General features: G+C 44.7%; 1 protein-coding gene across 3 annotated transcripts in view; it reads left to right on the top strand.

Moving 5' to 3' along the window:
- Nucleotides 1-16,396, top strand: part of XDH (xanthine dehydrogenase) — a 59,609-nt gene that overhangs the window by 15,582 nt on the left and 27,631 nt on the right. For all 3 annotated transcript variants that reach the window (XR_014545717.1, XR_014545718.1, XM_083604456.1), the window contains exons 4-14: nucleotides 502-610; nucleotides 1,369-1,495; nucleotides 2,235-2,296; nucleotides 3,973-4,041; nucleotides 5,466-5,528; nucleotides 6,492-6,578; nucleotides 8,255-8,396; nucleotides 9,852-9,944; nucleotides 11,148-11,299; nucleotides 12,202-12,295; nucleotides 13,605-13,714. Coding sequence is in view for 1 of the 3 variants with exons in the window: in XM_083604456.1 (XP_083460582.1) it covers nucleotides 502-610; nucleotides 1,369-1,495; nucleotides 2,235-2,296; nucleotides 3,973-4,041; nucleotides 5,466-5,528; nucleotides 6,492-6,578; nucleotides 8,255-8,396; nucleotides 9,852-9,944; nucleotides 11,148-11,299; nucleotides 12,202-12,295; nucleotides 13,605-13,714 (1,108 nt within the window). In the remaining 2 variants the exon portion in view is untranslated. The remainder of the gene's footprint in view (nucleotides 1-501; nucleotides 611-1,368; nucleotides 1,496-2,234; nucleotides 2,297-3,972; nucleotides 4,042-5,465; nucleotides 5,529-6,491; nucleotides 6,579-8,254; nucleotides 8,397-9,851; nucleotides 9,945-11,147; nucleotides 11,300-12,201; nucleotides 12,296-13,604; nucleotides 13,715-16,396) is intronic.

Below are 16,396 nucleotides of genomic sequence, written 5' to 3'. Positions count from 1 at the left end.
ATGGATAGGTTTGATCATCTTGCAGTCCATGGGACTCTCAAGAGTCTCCTCCAGCACCATAATTCAAAAGCATCAATTCTTCGGCGATGACTACTATATCTCTCCTTTTCTGAATGTTTGGTAATCTGCTGTAGGAAGGCATCATCCAAGTCTTCAGTCTGGCTTAGAGGTCTATAGCAGACACCTATAGTAAGGTCACTGCTGTTTCCCTCTCCTACAATTTTTACCCATATACTCTCAATCTGCCTTCCATGTTCCAGGTCATGGATCTCTTCACAAGTATACACATCCTCTACATATAATGCTGAAGGCAGAGGAAATGGCAATGTGTACACAGCCTAATTTGCATACCCTTCTGCAATATTTGCTTGCTAGGACAACTTGCTTCTGACCAATGTTGTGTGTGCAGTTTCAGTACAAGCCAACAGCCCATTGGCTTTCATTAGTGTTACCAGCAAGCAATTTTACAAAGTGAACAACTTCCTTAACTCATGGCTCTAGACATTTTTCTGCAAATGCTTGTTTATTTCCTATCTGTGCTCTCCACCATGTAGCAGTAACTACCATTGAAGGCATAGGAAGCACAAAGACAAGGCTGCACCCAGTGCAGGTAAGGTGTGGAGTTGAACCTACATTCTAACAGTCCCTGCCCTTCCATATTACCTTGCTCAAGGCACAGTGAATTGCTAAGCCTTATGTGTTTTGTAAGCCCTTTCCCAATCAATTCAGGCATTGTATGGCAGTCAAGGAGCTGGCTAAAGGAAAGAGGAGGATGCTCTCTAGTTGGAGAAAAGTGTATGGTTCACCAAGAGTAGATACAGTTCATCAAGATGAAGTCGTTGCACCCTTCTGAGCTATTTGGTAGTCATTTTGGGAGCAAAGCAGGAGTATGCTTATTACATTTACTGATGGCACCAAGCTGAAAAGTTAACGCAACTATGTATTGACAAACTATGCAGGGTGAATTGGGAAGTCTCACAGGAAAAATGGACACTGCATGAAACCCTTAGCAACAGCACCAAGATTGTGCTCTTGTGCACATGGGTAGGCGTATGAATGTGTCTTTTTCTTCAAAGTTTCAACCGATGAAAGAAGAAATATTATCGTGATTATGGTTGAGTACATCACTACTGGCAGTGAATCCTCAAATGAAGAATGTGCATGTTTTAGGCACGTGTTTAAGCATGGTGTTTCCATTAAGGATAAAGCACAATTACACACATACCACAGCAGATGTGGTTAGTGATTACTTAAGAAATTAGGCCTCTGAACTCTGTGCCTTCTTCGGCAAGACGTTGTTCCGTCCTAGATCAACTAAGGGGACCATTGTCATACTAATAAGAGCCTTCTGTCCTTGCATTCTTCCAGGAAAGAATAGCCAAAAGCCATGGGTCTCAGTGTGGTTTCTGCACTCCTGGCATTGTTATGTCCATGTACACGCTCCTTCGCAATCAGCCTGAACCCAAAATGGAAGCAATTGAAGATGCTTTCCAAGGTGAAAGGTTTTTGAATCTTACTAACTTTTGTCCGACCCCCCACGACACAACCTGATTTTTTGGGGAGGGGGCTGCATATATGATTGGAGAACTGATGGGCTGTTACATGTTCAACCTTACACCTTGGATATTAAGAAAAGAAATTCAGCTGCCTTCAGCTGCTTTGCCATCCTTGGCGGTGGTGGGAATGGCCCTGTCATTGTGACTCAGCAGAGTATGTGTGCCATTTAAAAATAAAAAGTTAACATACCCCCTCATGCATTCCAATTAGACTGTCCTTGCTGATGGAATTAGATCATTGCGGGTTGGGGGTGGGCGAATCATCTTATATATTTTTAAAAATTGCTAGGGAAAATACTGCACAAAATTTCTTCATCTCTTTTACCATTTGGCCCTCAGATAATCCTTGTAAGGTAGAGAGCTTACAAGGCAAAATTTATTAACTAGTAATATAGCAGCAAAGCTGGGCAAACATTTGGAAAGGAAGTTTGGCAAACAATTCAGGTCAATTCTGTGTTACCTGGAGGTTATGGTTGTGTTGCCATTTGAGATTGGAACCGCATTTTCAAAGTTATATAGAACCACAATGATACTCACTCATTTCTCTGGGGGTGAATTTTGGATATCCTCAGAAAGTTTAATGTCCTCCATGGTAGAGCAGAGCCAAAATAAATATCATTTTTTTCTTGTACATCCTTAAGTGATTCCTAACCTCTGCAACTTGATTTGGTGATTCAGGAAATCTCTGCCGCTGTACTGGATACAGGCCCATTCTGGAGGGTTACCGGACATTTGCAAAGGTAAGAAGCCAGAGATCGAAAGCATTTCGTAGAGTTAGGCTAGCTTTTGATCAATGCCAATGGATTATACACCTAAAATAGAAAAGGTTAGTCTGCTGTGTCCAATGTTAGTCCTACTCAGAGCAGACCCATTCGTATTAATGGTTGTACATTAGTCATGTCTTTGAATTTCAGTGGACCTACTCTGAACAGGACTAACATTGGATACAAACCAATTTGCTTTCACTTCTCCAGTGCCTCCTCCATTTTTAGCAATCTTGCCACAAATGTTGTTACAACAAAGGTAGCGAACATGGCATCCTCCAGATGTTGTGGGACTCCAAGTCCCATCCATCTGTGGTCTAGCAACATATGGAAGGCACATTCCACATTGCCTACCTATGCTTTACAGAGCTAGCACTTCTAATGGGGGCGGGGAGGATCTGTTCTAAAGTCTGGATTTTCTGGAACAGATCATGATTCTTGGAGGAGTTCTGGTGCAAACTCTATTGAAATTAATATAGGATGTGAAAGAACACTCTGCCCTTCCATGGCTCCCATTCATTTATGTAGGACTGGTACAAGAAAACATCCTTGAAGATGATATCCCATGTTGGCAAATTTATTTCAAACTGGTGTTCACTTCATTAATTTAAGTCTGGTTAGGGAAAGGGATACTCTAGAAAGGAGATGGTATGAGAAAATCTGGATTAAGGGAGGAGAAAGTGTATTTAGGCAGTGATTTGCATGATCCGCAGTTCCCTAGGGGATAATAAACACACGGATACAAGTATTTAAGTTTATGGGTTCAAATAGGCCACAACTTTATTGGTTACAGATGTGAGCGGTTTAGCTTAGACATTGGGTGAAGCCAGGCTATATCTCGACTCCTGCCCATCTGCAGGGAATCCATCTAAGAGCAAACCACAAATAGGGGGAGCCCTATGACTTAAATCAAATACGGGCATCCTGAGGGGTCCCCGTTGGGGTTGTGGCATGGCCCTAGCCCATGTCCGGGCATCAGACAGAATCCACACCCCCGGATCCCTTTAACAGGATACCCTTAATGAGGAGGGGCAGGCGGAGGCTACAACTCCCCTCCATCCAAACAAAGGCTTACCCAGTGCCTAATCTCACAGAGTTGTGATGATTGCTATAAGGTAGGTGAAAGCCAAATGATTGGTGCCAATTTGCCAAGTGGGGAAAATTCCCACTTGGCCCCAACAATATGGCGGCTGACGTTTGTCCATAGCAAGGTTGTGTCATAGAAAAGCATAAAAAGAGGGTGGGTGGGTGGGTTGGGAGATCCGGGGAAGGGCAAGAAAGGAGGGCTCCCCGTGGCCACGCCTCCCACAGTTGCTGATTGGTCAGCAGGGCTACCCATGGGTGGGGCCCCGCCCAGCACCAGTGACACAGCCTGGACAGTGACATGGAGGGTGCCAATTCCAGCCCCCCACCGGATCACTGCAGGGCCCTGGATGCCTGGCTGCAACGCCGCCCACCTGGAAAAGGTGAGCGGACTTGTAGCAGAAATCCATACGGACTATGGAGAATTAATGGAGGTATGGGAACCTTACTTTCCACTTTTAATGAATGAATGAGCCCTAAATCTGTATGGTTAAATGGTTTCATTAGCAAATGTGTTAAATTAATATAGCTTTGATGGAGCTTCTTTTGAAACATTTCTTTCCATCTAGGATGGGGGATGCTGTGGGAATAAAGTTAATGGTCTTGGTTGCTGCATGGCTGGAAAGCAAAATAATGTGGTAAGTTGGTTAATGGTTTAAGGTTGGTTGTCTCTTAAACCTGTCATACATTTCCAAGAGGAGAAAATTATTATTATTTTGTGTGATGTACTTTAAATCACTGCAATTAGGATATTTCATACCTGTCTTTCCCCAAATCACTATTGCAGGTTGCTGAGGGTACAGAGAATTCTGTTGAAAATTTTCCTAGCCCCCTCAAAACTACTAGGATTCTCTCGGGGAAAGGAGAATGACTATTAAAACAGGTTTTAAAGTTTGTCGGTTATATTCTGAGATTCCCATGTCAGGTTTCAGGAAATAGTAGTTACTGTAGTATTGGGATTTCAGGAGCTTTTAGACTGCAATTCTGTGCACACTTAACTTGAGACTAAGCACCACTAAACGTACCCAGATTTACTTTCAAGTAAACATGCAAATGATTATGCTCTTAATATGCTATATGATTATATATTATGCACCAACCATCACAGCTCTGACTTCACTCATTGGCTAAAAACACTGAAAGGTGGGAGCAGCCAGGCAGGGTCATCTCACAAAAATAACTTGGAAGGTTGCTTGAACATTTTGCTTCATAACTTTCTTTCTAGAAGGGTCAGAGACTTAGGGATGAATTCAGCAACGTGCACAAGCTTTTATGCTTGTCAGATGGACTGATCCCCCTTTCCTCACCTACATTCTCTTTGGGGGTACTTCTGACCCTTCAGAGTGGAATGTGAAAGGGATCCGGGGGAAGGAAGGGGAAAGCTGTGCTGTGCTGGTATCCCCTAGTAAACCTTATTAGTTGAGTCTTGGCCTTACTTTTAAAAAAGAAAAAGAAAAGAAAGCCCAGAGTCTGGGGTACCTGCTGACTATGGGTCTGGTATACCAGTACCCCAGAACTTGTCTCTTGGCACTCCTGGATATAAACATAAGTCTGCAACCATATTCACACCTGCCTGGGAGTTTGCTCTACAGTGGTACCTCGGGTTACAAACACCTCGGGTTACAAACACTTCAGGTTACAGACTCCGCTAACCCGGAAGTAGTACCTCAGGTTAAGAACTTTACCTCAGGATGAGAAAAGAAATCAAGCCCTGGCAGCACAGCAGCAGCAGGAGGCCCCATTAGCTAAAGTGGTACCTCAGGTTAAGAACCGTTTCAGGTTAAGAACGGACCTCCAGAACGAATTGTGTTCATAACCAGAGGTACCACTGTATTTAAAACATACTTATTTCAGTGGGGCTTATTTCCAAGTAAGTAGGGTAAGGACAGCTGTATTTGTTAGGATTTTCTCTGTTCGTAATCATCTGAAATAGTGTGTGTCCTTTTAAATATTATATGTGTGTGCCTTATAGTTGCTGTTTTAAATGGAAAGAGAGAGCAAATGACATTTCATCTCCATGTAAGAAAGTTCCCATGTTGCTCTTTCTCTCCCCTCCAAATAGGGTGAGGGTTGCTGTGGAGAAAAAGTGAACGGCTGTTGCATGAATGGAAAAGAGAACAATACTGTAAGTGCCCCAAACCTATTACTGTAGTTCCTCTTCTTCCATCTTCTTTTGTTGAAATAAATATATAGAATATCAAGCCATGCTTAAGCAAAGTACAGATGAAGCTATACCTTATTTATTGGTCTTGAAATAGTGTGCCCAGCAGCCTTTGGAACATAGTGAGTGATCTCTGAGGGAGGGAGGCTAACAGTGAGCTGAGCCCCTTCCTGTGAGGAGAAGAGGAGGTTAAGGGGTGATATGATAGCCATGTTCAAATATATAAAAGGATGTCACATAGAGGAGGGAGAAAGGTTGTTTTCTGCTGCTCCAGAGAAGCGGACACGGAGCAATGGATCCAAACTACAAGAAAGAAGATTCCACCTAAACATTAGGAAGAACTTCCTGACAGTAAGAGCTGTTCGACAGTGGAATTTGCTGCCAAGGAGTGTGGTGGAGTCTCCTTCTTTGGAGGTCTTTAAGCAGAGGCTTGACAACCATATGTCAGGAGTGCTCTGATGGTGTTTCCTGCTTGGCAGGGGGTTGGACTCGATGGCCCTTGTGGTCTCTTCCAACTCTATGATTCTGTGATTCTGTATCTTGTTGGGAGAATTGGTTGTGAATGTGAGTTAGCAGAAGCAGTTCACAATTTAATTCAACTGCAGTTGTTCTTGTTAGGTCATGGAGGTCCTCTGTGGACCAAGGTGCTTCCATGCTATTGATGTAATGTGCATCTATATACCTATTTAAACCATGATAAGTATATTTAAAAGTTAAATGTTCATTATTAAACAAATATTGTGATTGTTTCAAGTCCTTTTCGTAGCAAGGATTTTAATTTTTTTAAAAAGTCTCACTATGAGGATTTTACTACTGCTCTGTGTTGGGCTAGTAATATTGATATGTTTTGAATAAGACATACAAGTAGTAATCTTCTTTAACAGTGAGAAAAAATATATATGCACTAACCAATGACAATTTCTTCAGGGACTGATCTCCTCAGAGCTGTTCAATCCATCTGAGTTCCAGCCTTTAGACCCTACCCAGGAGCCGATATTCCCACCAGAGTTATTGGTAAGAACGTTCTCTTCTCATGACTTTCTTGTGGTGTTCCTCCTGCATGGAAGATTTATTTATCCATTGACTTCTGTGCATGGGCTGAGAACATGTTCAGATGATGTCTTGGCACAATAGACCATGAATTCACTTCAGCCTCTGTAGTTTAAGCAGTGAATCACTTAAACACAACTGGGGAGAGGCAGAATCTTGGGAAAATATAGTTGTATACAACAGAAGGGCTGTTATCTCTGGGAGTTTACAGTTCCATAGGGAAAAGCACTTCCTATGACCCAAGATATGAAGCAATGGAGAACAGAACAACTTGTTATACAATGTTTGTGTAGACTGGAGTTGTTGCATCGGTATAGCAGTCCTAGGATAGCCTTGGCACAGAGATATACAACTTCTTAACTGCTTTTGTGACTTGGTCTTTCCTCACGAAGTTCCTGGAGATGGACATACGATTATCCCATATTATCATTCCAACTGGCCTGTGGAGTAGGATATTCTGAGGTAGTGAGTGGCTGAAGGCCTTGAGTGATGGTTGTTAAGCTCTGCTGGTCCCCTGGTCATTCATTGCCCTTGCCTTGGTGGAGGACCCTTATTTGTGTCCAGATAATTGTCTTCAAACAGACACTGAGCACAGCCAGGAGAAGAGGCAAAGCTCAGTGGTAGAAGACCCCAAGTTCAGTCTCTGGCACTTCCAGGTAGGACTGGGAGAGAACCCTGTCTGAAATCTTGGAGAGCTTCTGCCAATATGTGTAGAGGACACTGAGTTGGACGGACCAATGGTTTGATTCAGAACAAGGCAGCTTTCTATGTTCCTACATGACAGGTGGGGGCCACTGCCAGGTCACACCCACATCTAGGGGGTGGGACCAACCTGTGCATTCAGTATGATGTCAAATGATTTGACAGGTGCATGGTCTTTTCAAAGTTGGTCCAGCAGGATGGGGGAGATCGAGATCAGGCCTGCCACACCAGAAAGGTTCCTCAGCCCTGACCTATGAGGATAGGGACATCTGAACATGGCTGGCACATGCATGCCATCCAAACTTCATTCCTCCAGCTGCTCTATGGATGCTTCTGACACTTGTAAAACGCACCTAAGGGCAGTGCTATTTTTCTAGAAAAAAGAGGTGCCGGAACTCACCACGAATATATACCTTGTTCTCTTATAATGGCAAAGGTGCCCACCTGAGAGGTGCCAGAACTGCGTTCCTGTGAGTACTGCCAGAAAAACGCCTGCTCAAGGGTCAAACTACACATGACAATCACACTCCCCCTCCCTTAAGCAAATTTGAAAGGTCTCACTTTCTTTATGAAGGTACATGGAATAAGGAGTGGCTGAGGTTCGTAATCATAATGATCTGCCCAAAGCATTGGAAGGTTAAACTTCAATGACTTTTGGAAGGCTATTTGCTACATGTATATTGAAGGACAAAGTTACCTTGTGGTGTTGCTTTCACCTAAGATTTTGTTTTGGTTTTGTTTTGCCTATGAAAACTTTGCAAGGCACTGTATAAAGGTGTCACACACCAAAGCACAACAATAACAGTTGACTACTTCTAACTTTTAGCTTTATGGTTTCAGTCTTGCTTCACCATAGGAAGAATCAAACAGAGCCTAGATTCCTTGCTCGTGTGCCAACGTATTGTGATTTGAAGCTAAATCTGGTGTTGTTTCCTCAGACTCACACTGATCAATCTCAGAAACAACTGTGCTTCAAAGGGGAGCGAGTGATGTGGTTTCAGCCCTCAAGCCTCAAGGAACTGTTGGTGCTCAAAGCTCAGTACCCAACTGCCAAGCTTGTGGTGGGGAACACTGAAGTAGGTAAGGAAAGAACTCAGTTTCTGTTTGAGTTTTTTGTCAGTACAATGCAAAGGCTAAGGGTTCTTCCACACTTCTGCTTGTTCCAGGCCTAGAAAGCATGGGTCTGAGCAGTTTGCTATTTTCCCCACTGCTTTCCCTGGGGAAAAAAACCCTCTAAATCAGAGCAAATGTCAATCCATGGAAAATCTGCCTGACATTTGCTCCGATTCAGCTGTAAAGAGCAGGTTTTCTCTGGAGGAAAGAGGCGGCACAAACAGAAGTATGGACAAGGCCTTAAATTGCCTGCCTGGTTAAGAATCTACCTATGCCTTTCTTTAAACTGTCTTAAGAGCTTGCCCTGCCTCCATTGTAATAGTTGAGCTTTTTAATAGTTGAGATTTGAGGTATAATTGATGTGCTCCATCTGGAACATAGGAAACTGTCTTACACTAAGCTGTACCATTAGTCCTGGGATGCGTATGGCACTGTGGGTTAAACCACAGAGCCTAGGACTTGCCGATCAGAAGGTCGGCGGTTCGAATCCCCGCGACGGGGTGAGCTCCCATTGCTCGGTCCCTGCTCCTGCCAACCTAGCAGTTCGAAAGCACACCAGTGCAAGTAGATAAATAGGTACCGCTCTGGCAGGAAGGTAAACGGCGTTTCCGTGCGCTGCTCTGGTTCCCTCGGCCAATAAAGCGAGATGAGCGCTGCAACCCCAGAGTCGGCCACGACTGGACCTAATGGCCAGGGGTCCCTTTACCTTTACCATTAGTCCATCTAGCTCAATCTTGTCTGACGCTCTCAAGAGTGTCAGTCCTTCCCAGCCATGCCTGGAGATGACAGGGATTCATTCTGGAACCTTCTGCATGCAAAGCATGTAGTGCCTTAGATTGGCATGAAGAATCTGAGCATGCCCCCACCCTTGGCCAGGCTCCTGGCAAACTGCACCTTCCAGTGCAGATGTTGGGGTTCCAGAACCTAATGGCAAGTTGGTTTTGTTACCCTCTGAGAGTATAGAGGTGACCTTTACATATTTGAAAACAATGCACATTTTAGGTAAGGAGTTGAAAGTGGCCAGACTAATCAAATCTCCCCAAAACCATCCTTTCTAAGTCTCTATTGTCCCCATTCTTGATGTTTACCCTCATGGTTTGCTAATGCCATGTTAGCTAGAATCTTGTAATTTCCCGTAGAAATCAAACTGTGTGTGCTGAGGCAGTGTTTGTTGACGTTGCTAGCTGCAATGGTGAATCCCTTTGGCCCTTGACCTTAAACTTCCATGGCAAAACAGTGCAAATGCTTTGTGGAGAGATTGTTCAGGCGAAAGCTCTAAGAGTCACTATAGATATCGTCACAGAAACAGGCTTCGGTGGGCTGGGCCTGTTAAGTAACAGCCCTGCTCTTTCATTGGTAAACCTGTTAAGTCTGGCCGGCTGCCATGTCTGCATTGACCTCATTGGATTGTGTTTCCTTGAGGTATTGAAATGCGGTTAAAGAACATGCTGTACCCTGTGATCATAGCACCAACTTGGATCCCTGAAATGAACTCTGTTCAGCACACTGAGGAGGGTAAGTAGCAACATGCTTATCGCCTCAGGAGACAGGCCGTGGGCCTGAGAAATGTGCAGGGAAAGACTTCTAAGCAATGCAAAGGATTCTGGATGTTGATTTGTCACTAATTAGGTCCACAGGCCTGTCTCCCACCCACTACTCATCTAGTGAGTAGGTGGATCCCCTGCTCTGATACCTTCTTTGTTCCTGAGGCCAAGGTGTACCGATTGCATTTATGTAGGCAGTTCCAAAATGAAAATAATTGTCTACCTTTTTTTTCTTTAAGGGAGTGAACCCCCATGTTGTAGTGTGTCTGTGTCTGTCTGCACTGATAACACACCCAGCACGGCATAGATTCAGCGACTCCTTGCCTTTCTTGCAAAAAGTGGCACATCTGAAATAGTTTCCTGCCTCTGCATCCTCTAAATGTGGCAACTGGCTCAGTGGTGGCTGGTGCCCATTGGGGCTGGTGGAGAAGAAGGCAGGGAGACCAGCACAGGTTGGGCACTGCCTCATATGGCCAAATGGACCAGTCTCCATTGAACTTGACATGCTGACAGCTTTAACATCCTTTAACTGTGCTTAGAGTTCCTGGTGCCCCAGGAACTCCCAAGATATAAGCTGAAGATAATAAAATGCTTCCAAGAAGCCACAGCCTCTTGGTTTAGAGGTCTTAAAATACTACCAAGGCCCAGGGGCGAAGGAAGGTGTCGTGACACTTGGGGCAGGCGTCACTACGTAGGGTGCATGTGCGGCATCGCTACATATGACGCATGCATAAATGCTGTATAGCAGTTTGCCGCTGGCGCCGCTTCAGCGCCTTATGGACGGTGCCGGGATCCCTCCGGCGCTGCTACAGCCGCAAACGCTATACAGCGCATGTGCGGTGTCACTACATACAGTGCATGCGTGCAATGCTGCACATGCACTGTACTTAGTGGTTTGCTGCCGGTGTTGGGATCCTCTGCTTGCGGCTGTAGCCGCGAACGGAGGGTCCTCCAAAGGTGGCTGCAGCGGCACGATGGCTGCTTGCATCGCCATGAGCCCCCACGGGGTGGCTTCTTGTCACCCCCGCAGACATGGAACCCAGGGCGCACCGCCCCCGCCCCCCCATTGCGACGCCACTGCCAAGGCTTGCCAATGCCTCAGGGCAGCTCTTTCATCTTGAGAGACTACGTTATAGCTACCAGCCAAATTCCTCTTGTGTCTCTGCTTTTCCAGGAATTAGTTTTGGAGCCTCATGCACTCTGAGCCACATGGAAGAGGTTCTGCAAAAAGTGGTGGCTCACCTTCCTCCTTACAAATCAGAGGTGTTTCAAGCGGTCCTAGAACAACTGAGGTGGTTTGCAGGGCCTCAGATCCGAAATGTTGCTGTAAGACCTTTTTTTCTTTCGATGTGAGCAAAGGCAGCTTTCAGGACAGTTGTTCCTTGAGAATTCATGCCAATTCATTTGCACAAACTTGCACAAGATTATACGGTGCCTGTGCCTGTTACTCATTCATCCTGACTCAGATGACTCACAGTCAGAAAAGTGGAACAATAATTGCACTGAATTGCAGGCTAGTAATTTGTTGTTATTTGTTGTTAAAAAATAAATAAACAGCCTATCTGGAAGTGCGGAAAGACTCAAATGAGAAAATAGCAGGCATGCACGATTCACCTTTCCTTTGAATCTTGCCTTGCTTTGCAGTTTTACTTCCAGTTTGACTCTAGGCCCTTTGCACATTACTCACATGAAGGGGCATTATAGGTGAGAAGTGCTGGAGTTGGGGAAAGGCACTGAGCAAGAGAGCTCTAGAGCAGGGCTGGGGAACCTCAGAAAAACCCTGATGGATCAGCTCATAGGCCTATCTGGTCCAGCAGCTTGTTTTCACAGTGGCCAACCAGATGCCCTGGGACAGCCTGCAACCAGGACCTGAATACAGTCTCCTCACTAGTAATTCACAGCAACTGGTATCCAGACATATATTGTCTCTGATACCATGCTCTCCTCACCCCTGATTGTTGTCTGGTGCTGATGGGAGCTGAGATACAATGGCATATGGAGTATGGAGTATACAGTAGGCAGAGAGAGGCTCAGATTGGGTCCCGTTCCTGCAAGTGGACTGGCTTGGGCTCCAGCAAATCCCTCACTCATGTTGCTCCACCCCTCTGTTGGGTTCTTACCCTGCCTGGATTTGATAATTCAGTAACAGTGTTTAAACTGAAAGAAGTATTCTTGAAATGTCTTTCCAGCTGCTTTCTAACCCAACCATGTTCTGTATTTGGTTTCAGGCTCTTGGAGGAAATATAATGACTGCAAGTCCAATATCTGACCTAAATCCAGTGTTTATGGCAAGTGGGAGCAAACTGACCTTGGCATCAAATGGTAAGCTTTAAGTAAGAATGGCAGATGGTGCATCACCAACCATCTTCTGGCTTGCTTAGGACAATGGTAACAGCCCGGGGAATTTTGTACCTCTGTTCTTTCTGGGATGAATCAGGTAGCACTGCAGCGCCTGTTGTTTCCATCAGCTTTGGTGGATAACACTTGGTAGCATTGCTCTAGTAGATCCTTCTTTTGCTTTGTTGATTTTGATGGTGAATGTTTTCCAGGTCACTCTGAATGCACAGATAGTCTCGAAATGCCCTCCAGATATTTTCATTGATTTCAATGTTTGAAATTTTGCAGTGTTTGGGAGTTGATATGAGGCAGTGTTTTGTATTTGGCAGAATTGGTAGCTCATATGCAGTGGCGTATCCAAGTGGTCAAAAATGTTTACACTGTTCACAGATCAATGTCTGTCAAAGAACCTCTGCATTCCTGTCACAGAATCTTTGACCATTAAAGAGGATTGTTGGATCAGTTCATGGGTGCACACTCAGTTCACATGGAATAGTGTTGGGCAACTGTACTTGTGTGCTTAAGTGTGTTCCCTAACACGCCCACACCACCCCTCTGTGGTTGTACTTTGGCAAGCTGGGTTTGATCATATATGAGAAGGTGCTCAGACAAAACCCTCTCATTAAACCTTGCAGGGTGCAACTCTCCTGTTGACAATCATCTCCTTCCCTGTTGCCTCTCACTCCAGATTCCCACTGAAGCCATCACATAACCACAAACACTTAGGGTGTATATATGAAACCAACCTGCCTCTCAAATGTGGCTACCCCACCCAACATCCCTCCCTCCTTGGCTCTCACCCAGAGAGGAAAATCTATGCTAGTACAACCAAGAGAATCCCCACCCCACCCCTTGCTCCTCCCTAAAGGGTGTTACTCCTTTGGGGTCTCCCCATGCTGGGCGTGCCCCCTGCCACAACAGTGCCTCCTTTTAGCTTCTGACTTGATACCAATTTCTGCCTGTCCTGGGTTCATGATTTTGACTTCCCAAGTTTTGTCAGCAAGGATGTCCTGCTTAACCCATTTAGAGTGGTCTTCAGGAGACCCTAACCCTGCAAAAAGATGCTGATGCCAGTCAATACCAGACAGTACACAAGAGAAAAAACCACACACATTATGGGGATATACTTTACAGCATGACCGTAGCTGCTAGAATATATTCTTCCATTAAGTATAGCTCCATAGTTTCTCATTGCAGAGACTCAAAACCAGCAACTCTCCCACTAAGAATGAATGAAATGGAATATGATTTCCCTACACATCCCACACACTGTGTAATGTCTTTTTTTTTGCAGAGGGAAGGAGGACTATAAGGATGGACGAGACATTCTTCACTGGTTATAGGAAGACTAAGCTTAAACCTCAGGAAATACTGCTCTCGGTTGAGATTCCCTTCAGCAGGAAGGTGAGGTGATTGGAATACAGTATAGCATTGCTTTGAAAGCTAGGTAGAGAGCAACACTTACTTTAATGGGAAGGCAAAATCTCTCTTGTTTCTACTGATCCATCCTTGAAGGAAAGGTGGGTATGTTATGATTCCTCAGGAATGCAGGAAGATCACAAAAATGAAAGGAAAATGAAGGAAAGACTAGTTCCTAGAAAATAACCAATATACTCCCCAGCTACTTCAAGTGAAGTGCAACCCTGGGACATTTTGAAATATGCACAAGAAGGAGTATGTATGTAACACACACAGAGAGAGAAAGAGATTACCACATTATCCAGCTCCCATTGCTTCTCAGGCCCTACTTCTGGGAAAAGAGCTCATTGATTAATATTTTTTGATAGTTGCTCAGGATCAGCCTTTATATTTAAAATGGTATTATTTATTCATGTATTTATTTATTTATTTATTTATTTATTTATTTATTTGGGGGGAAGTTAGCCTAATTTTCAAGGAAACTCAAGGCAGCTAGTTAAAGGAACCAAGTTTGTTCCTCTTTTTTGCCTCTTTTTGACTGAAGTGAAAGCATTTGTTTGGGAATAAATTGTAAGGGTTAGTTGAGGACAAGTCCCTCTTGAACTCCTCCAGCTTACAGTAGTTTTCCAGCAATGGAATTCCATTGATTTTAAGTGAGGTCATGTAATATTTATTTTAGGTTTTCTTTGTTCTCAAGGATTCAGCACTTGTTCCAATAGAGTATACCGTTATTAAGTTGGCATGGAATAACTGTTTCTGTGCCACAAATGAGGGACCAGAACGAACCTGTAATTCAGGGGTGAGGAACTCACATTCCTCCTCCCAACAGGCACACTCAATAGTCAGGGATGTTGGGAGTTACAGTACAACGCCTGGAGGGCCACAGATTCTCCACTTCTACTCTAAATGGAAGGCAGGCCTATCCCCTTCCCCTGCTGAGTGCTCTGCTTTCCAATATGTTAATCAGAGCCAAGTGGCTTTGTTGCCACCTACCTGTAGAAATGTAACATATTGATAGTTTGCCTGATCCCCAAAGGGAAATCAACAATCGGTCAGAGTTGCTGTCCTGGGAAAAGATGGGCAAAGATTGTGACCTCCTCTCTCAGTGAATCAGGCTGATTTGCACTTTATGAATTTAGGTGTACATGTAAAAATAAATAAATTAAAGCATGGCTAAGATAGACATCCCGGGACGCGGGTGGGGCTGTGGGTTAAACCACAGAGCCTAGGACCTGCCGATCGAAAGGTCGGCGGTTCGAATCCCCGTGGCGGGGTGAGCTCCCGTCGTTCGGTCCCAGCTCCTGCCTACCTAGCAGTTCGAAAGCACCCCTAAGTGCAAGTAGATAAATAGGGACCGCTTTCTAGCGGGAAGGTAAATGGCGTTTCCGTGTGCTGCGCTGGTGCTGGCTCGCCAGATGCAGCTTAGTCACGCTGGCCACGTGACCCGGAAGTGTCTTCGGACAGCGCCGGCTCCCGGCCTCTTGAGCGAGATGAGCGCACAACCCTAGAGTCGGTCACGACTGGCCCTGATGGGCAGGGGTACCTTTATCTTTACCTTTAAGATAGACATGGATTATATGGACACACTTGTGAGAGAGCCAATCAATCAATCAATCAATCAATCAATCATAAGCCTGGGTTTGCTGTCACAAAAGTCTATTCATGGATATGTAGTCAGAGTCTGTTATGTAGTGACTGTGCAGGAGTCCTGTTGTCTTTTATATCTGAACCACCACCACCCCCCCGCCAAGTTCACTGACTGGTCTGGTTTGGTCCTGCCACTCTGTAATCACTGGAGAGATAAGGGAGGAAGCTGAGAAGTAAGTACCCCAAAGCCTATCCTCTGAAATACATCAAACAGAATAACTACATGCAGTGGAAAGTGTGAAAAACAACCCCATGCTCTAAAGTGAAATGTGCTTGCATTGTTTTTCAGGGCAGAGCAATATGGACCCCAGAGGTGCTGTGTCTCATAGTGCAAGATAGAAACTGGCACCGACTGCATGAAACCGTTGATTAGATTTAATTTTTCCAGTGTTATATTAGCCTCGGGAGGAATCTCATGCCTGCTTTGCAGGAACGTGCAGCAGTGTAGTTTCAGATTCAGTACAAAGGACTGACCCAAACCCTTACGTTTTGAATTGTTGCAGTGGGATGGTTTAATCCAGGGATGAGGCATCTGTGGTGCTCCAGCTATTGTGAGAGTACAACTCCCATGATCCCTGACCCTTAGGCATGCTTGCTGGGGTAGATGGGAGTTGAAGTTCCACAACATCTGTTCACAGGTTCCCCATGTCTGGTTTAACATCCTATTTCTACAGTTCTGTGATTCTATCTGCCAAACAGTGAATTTTGCTTTTTAGAAATATAGCTCACAGCACCCTCTGCTGTGCATACATAAAACAACATTAAATCCTGCTCCTTTTAAGAAGTCTCATTTGGAAGTAACCCTGTCCAAGACTGCAGCCTCTTCTGCCATCTTACATGTGGTACTGTCACCTGACTGCATGGCCAACTGGGCATGAAACACTAAATTCTGATACTGGAGGTAATGGATAGTCAACTAGCCCAGTCAACTTAACCCACTCAAAACTTTGCTATCCAGACATTCCTACTTTTCTGTTAGTGACCAGTGTTCATAGAGAAGGAAGTACGTGGACAACTAGC

This window comes from Podarcis filfolensis, assembly GCF_964270895.1.
Source record: "Podarcis filfolensis genome assembly, chromosome: 3".
Taxonomy (NCBI): domain Eukaryota; kingdom Metazoa; phylum Chordata; class Lepidosauria; order Squamata; family Lacertidae; genus Podarcis; species Podarcis filfolensis.
Note: the sequence above shows the minus strand (reverse complement) of the source record. Positions and strands in the feature narration are given on the sequence as shown.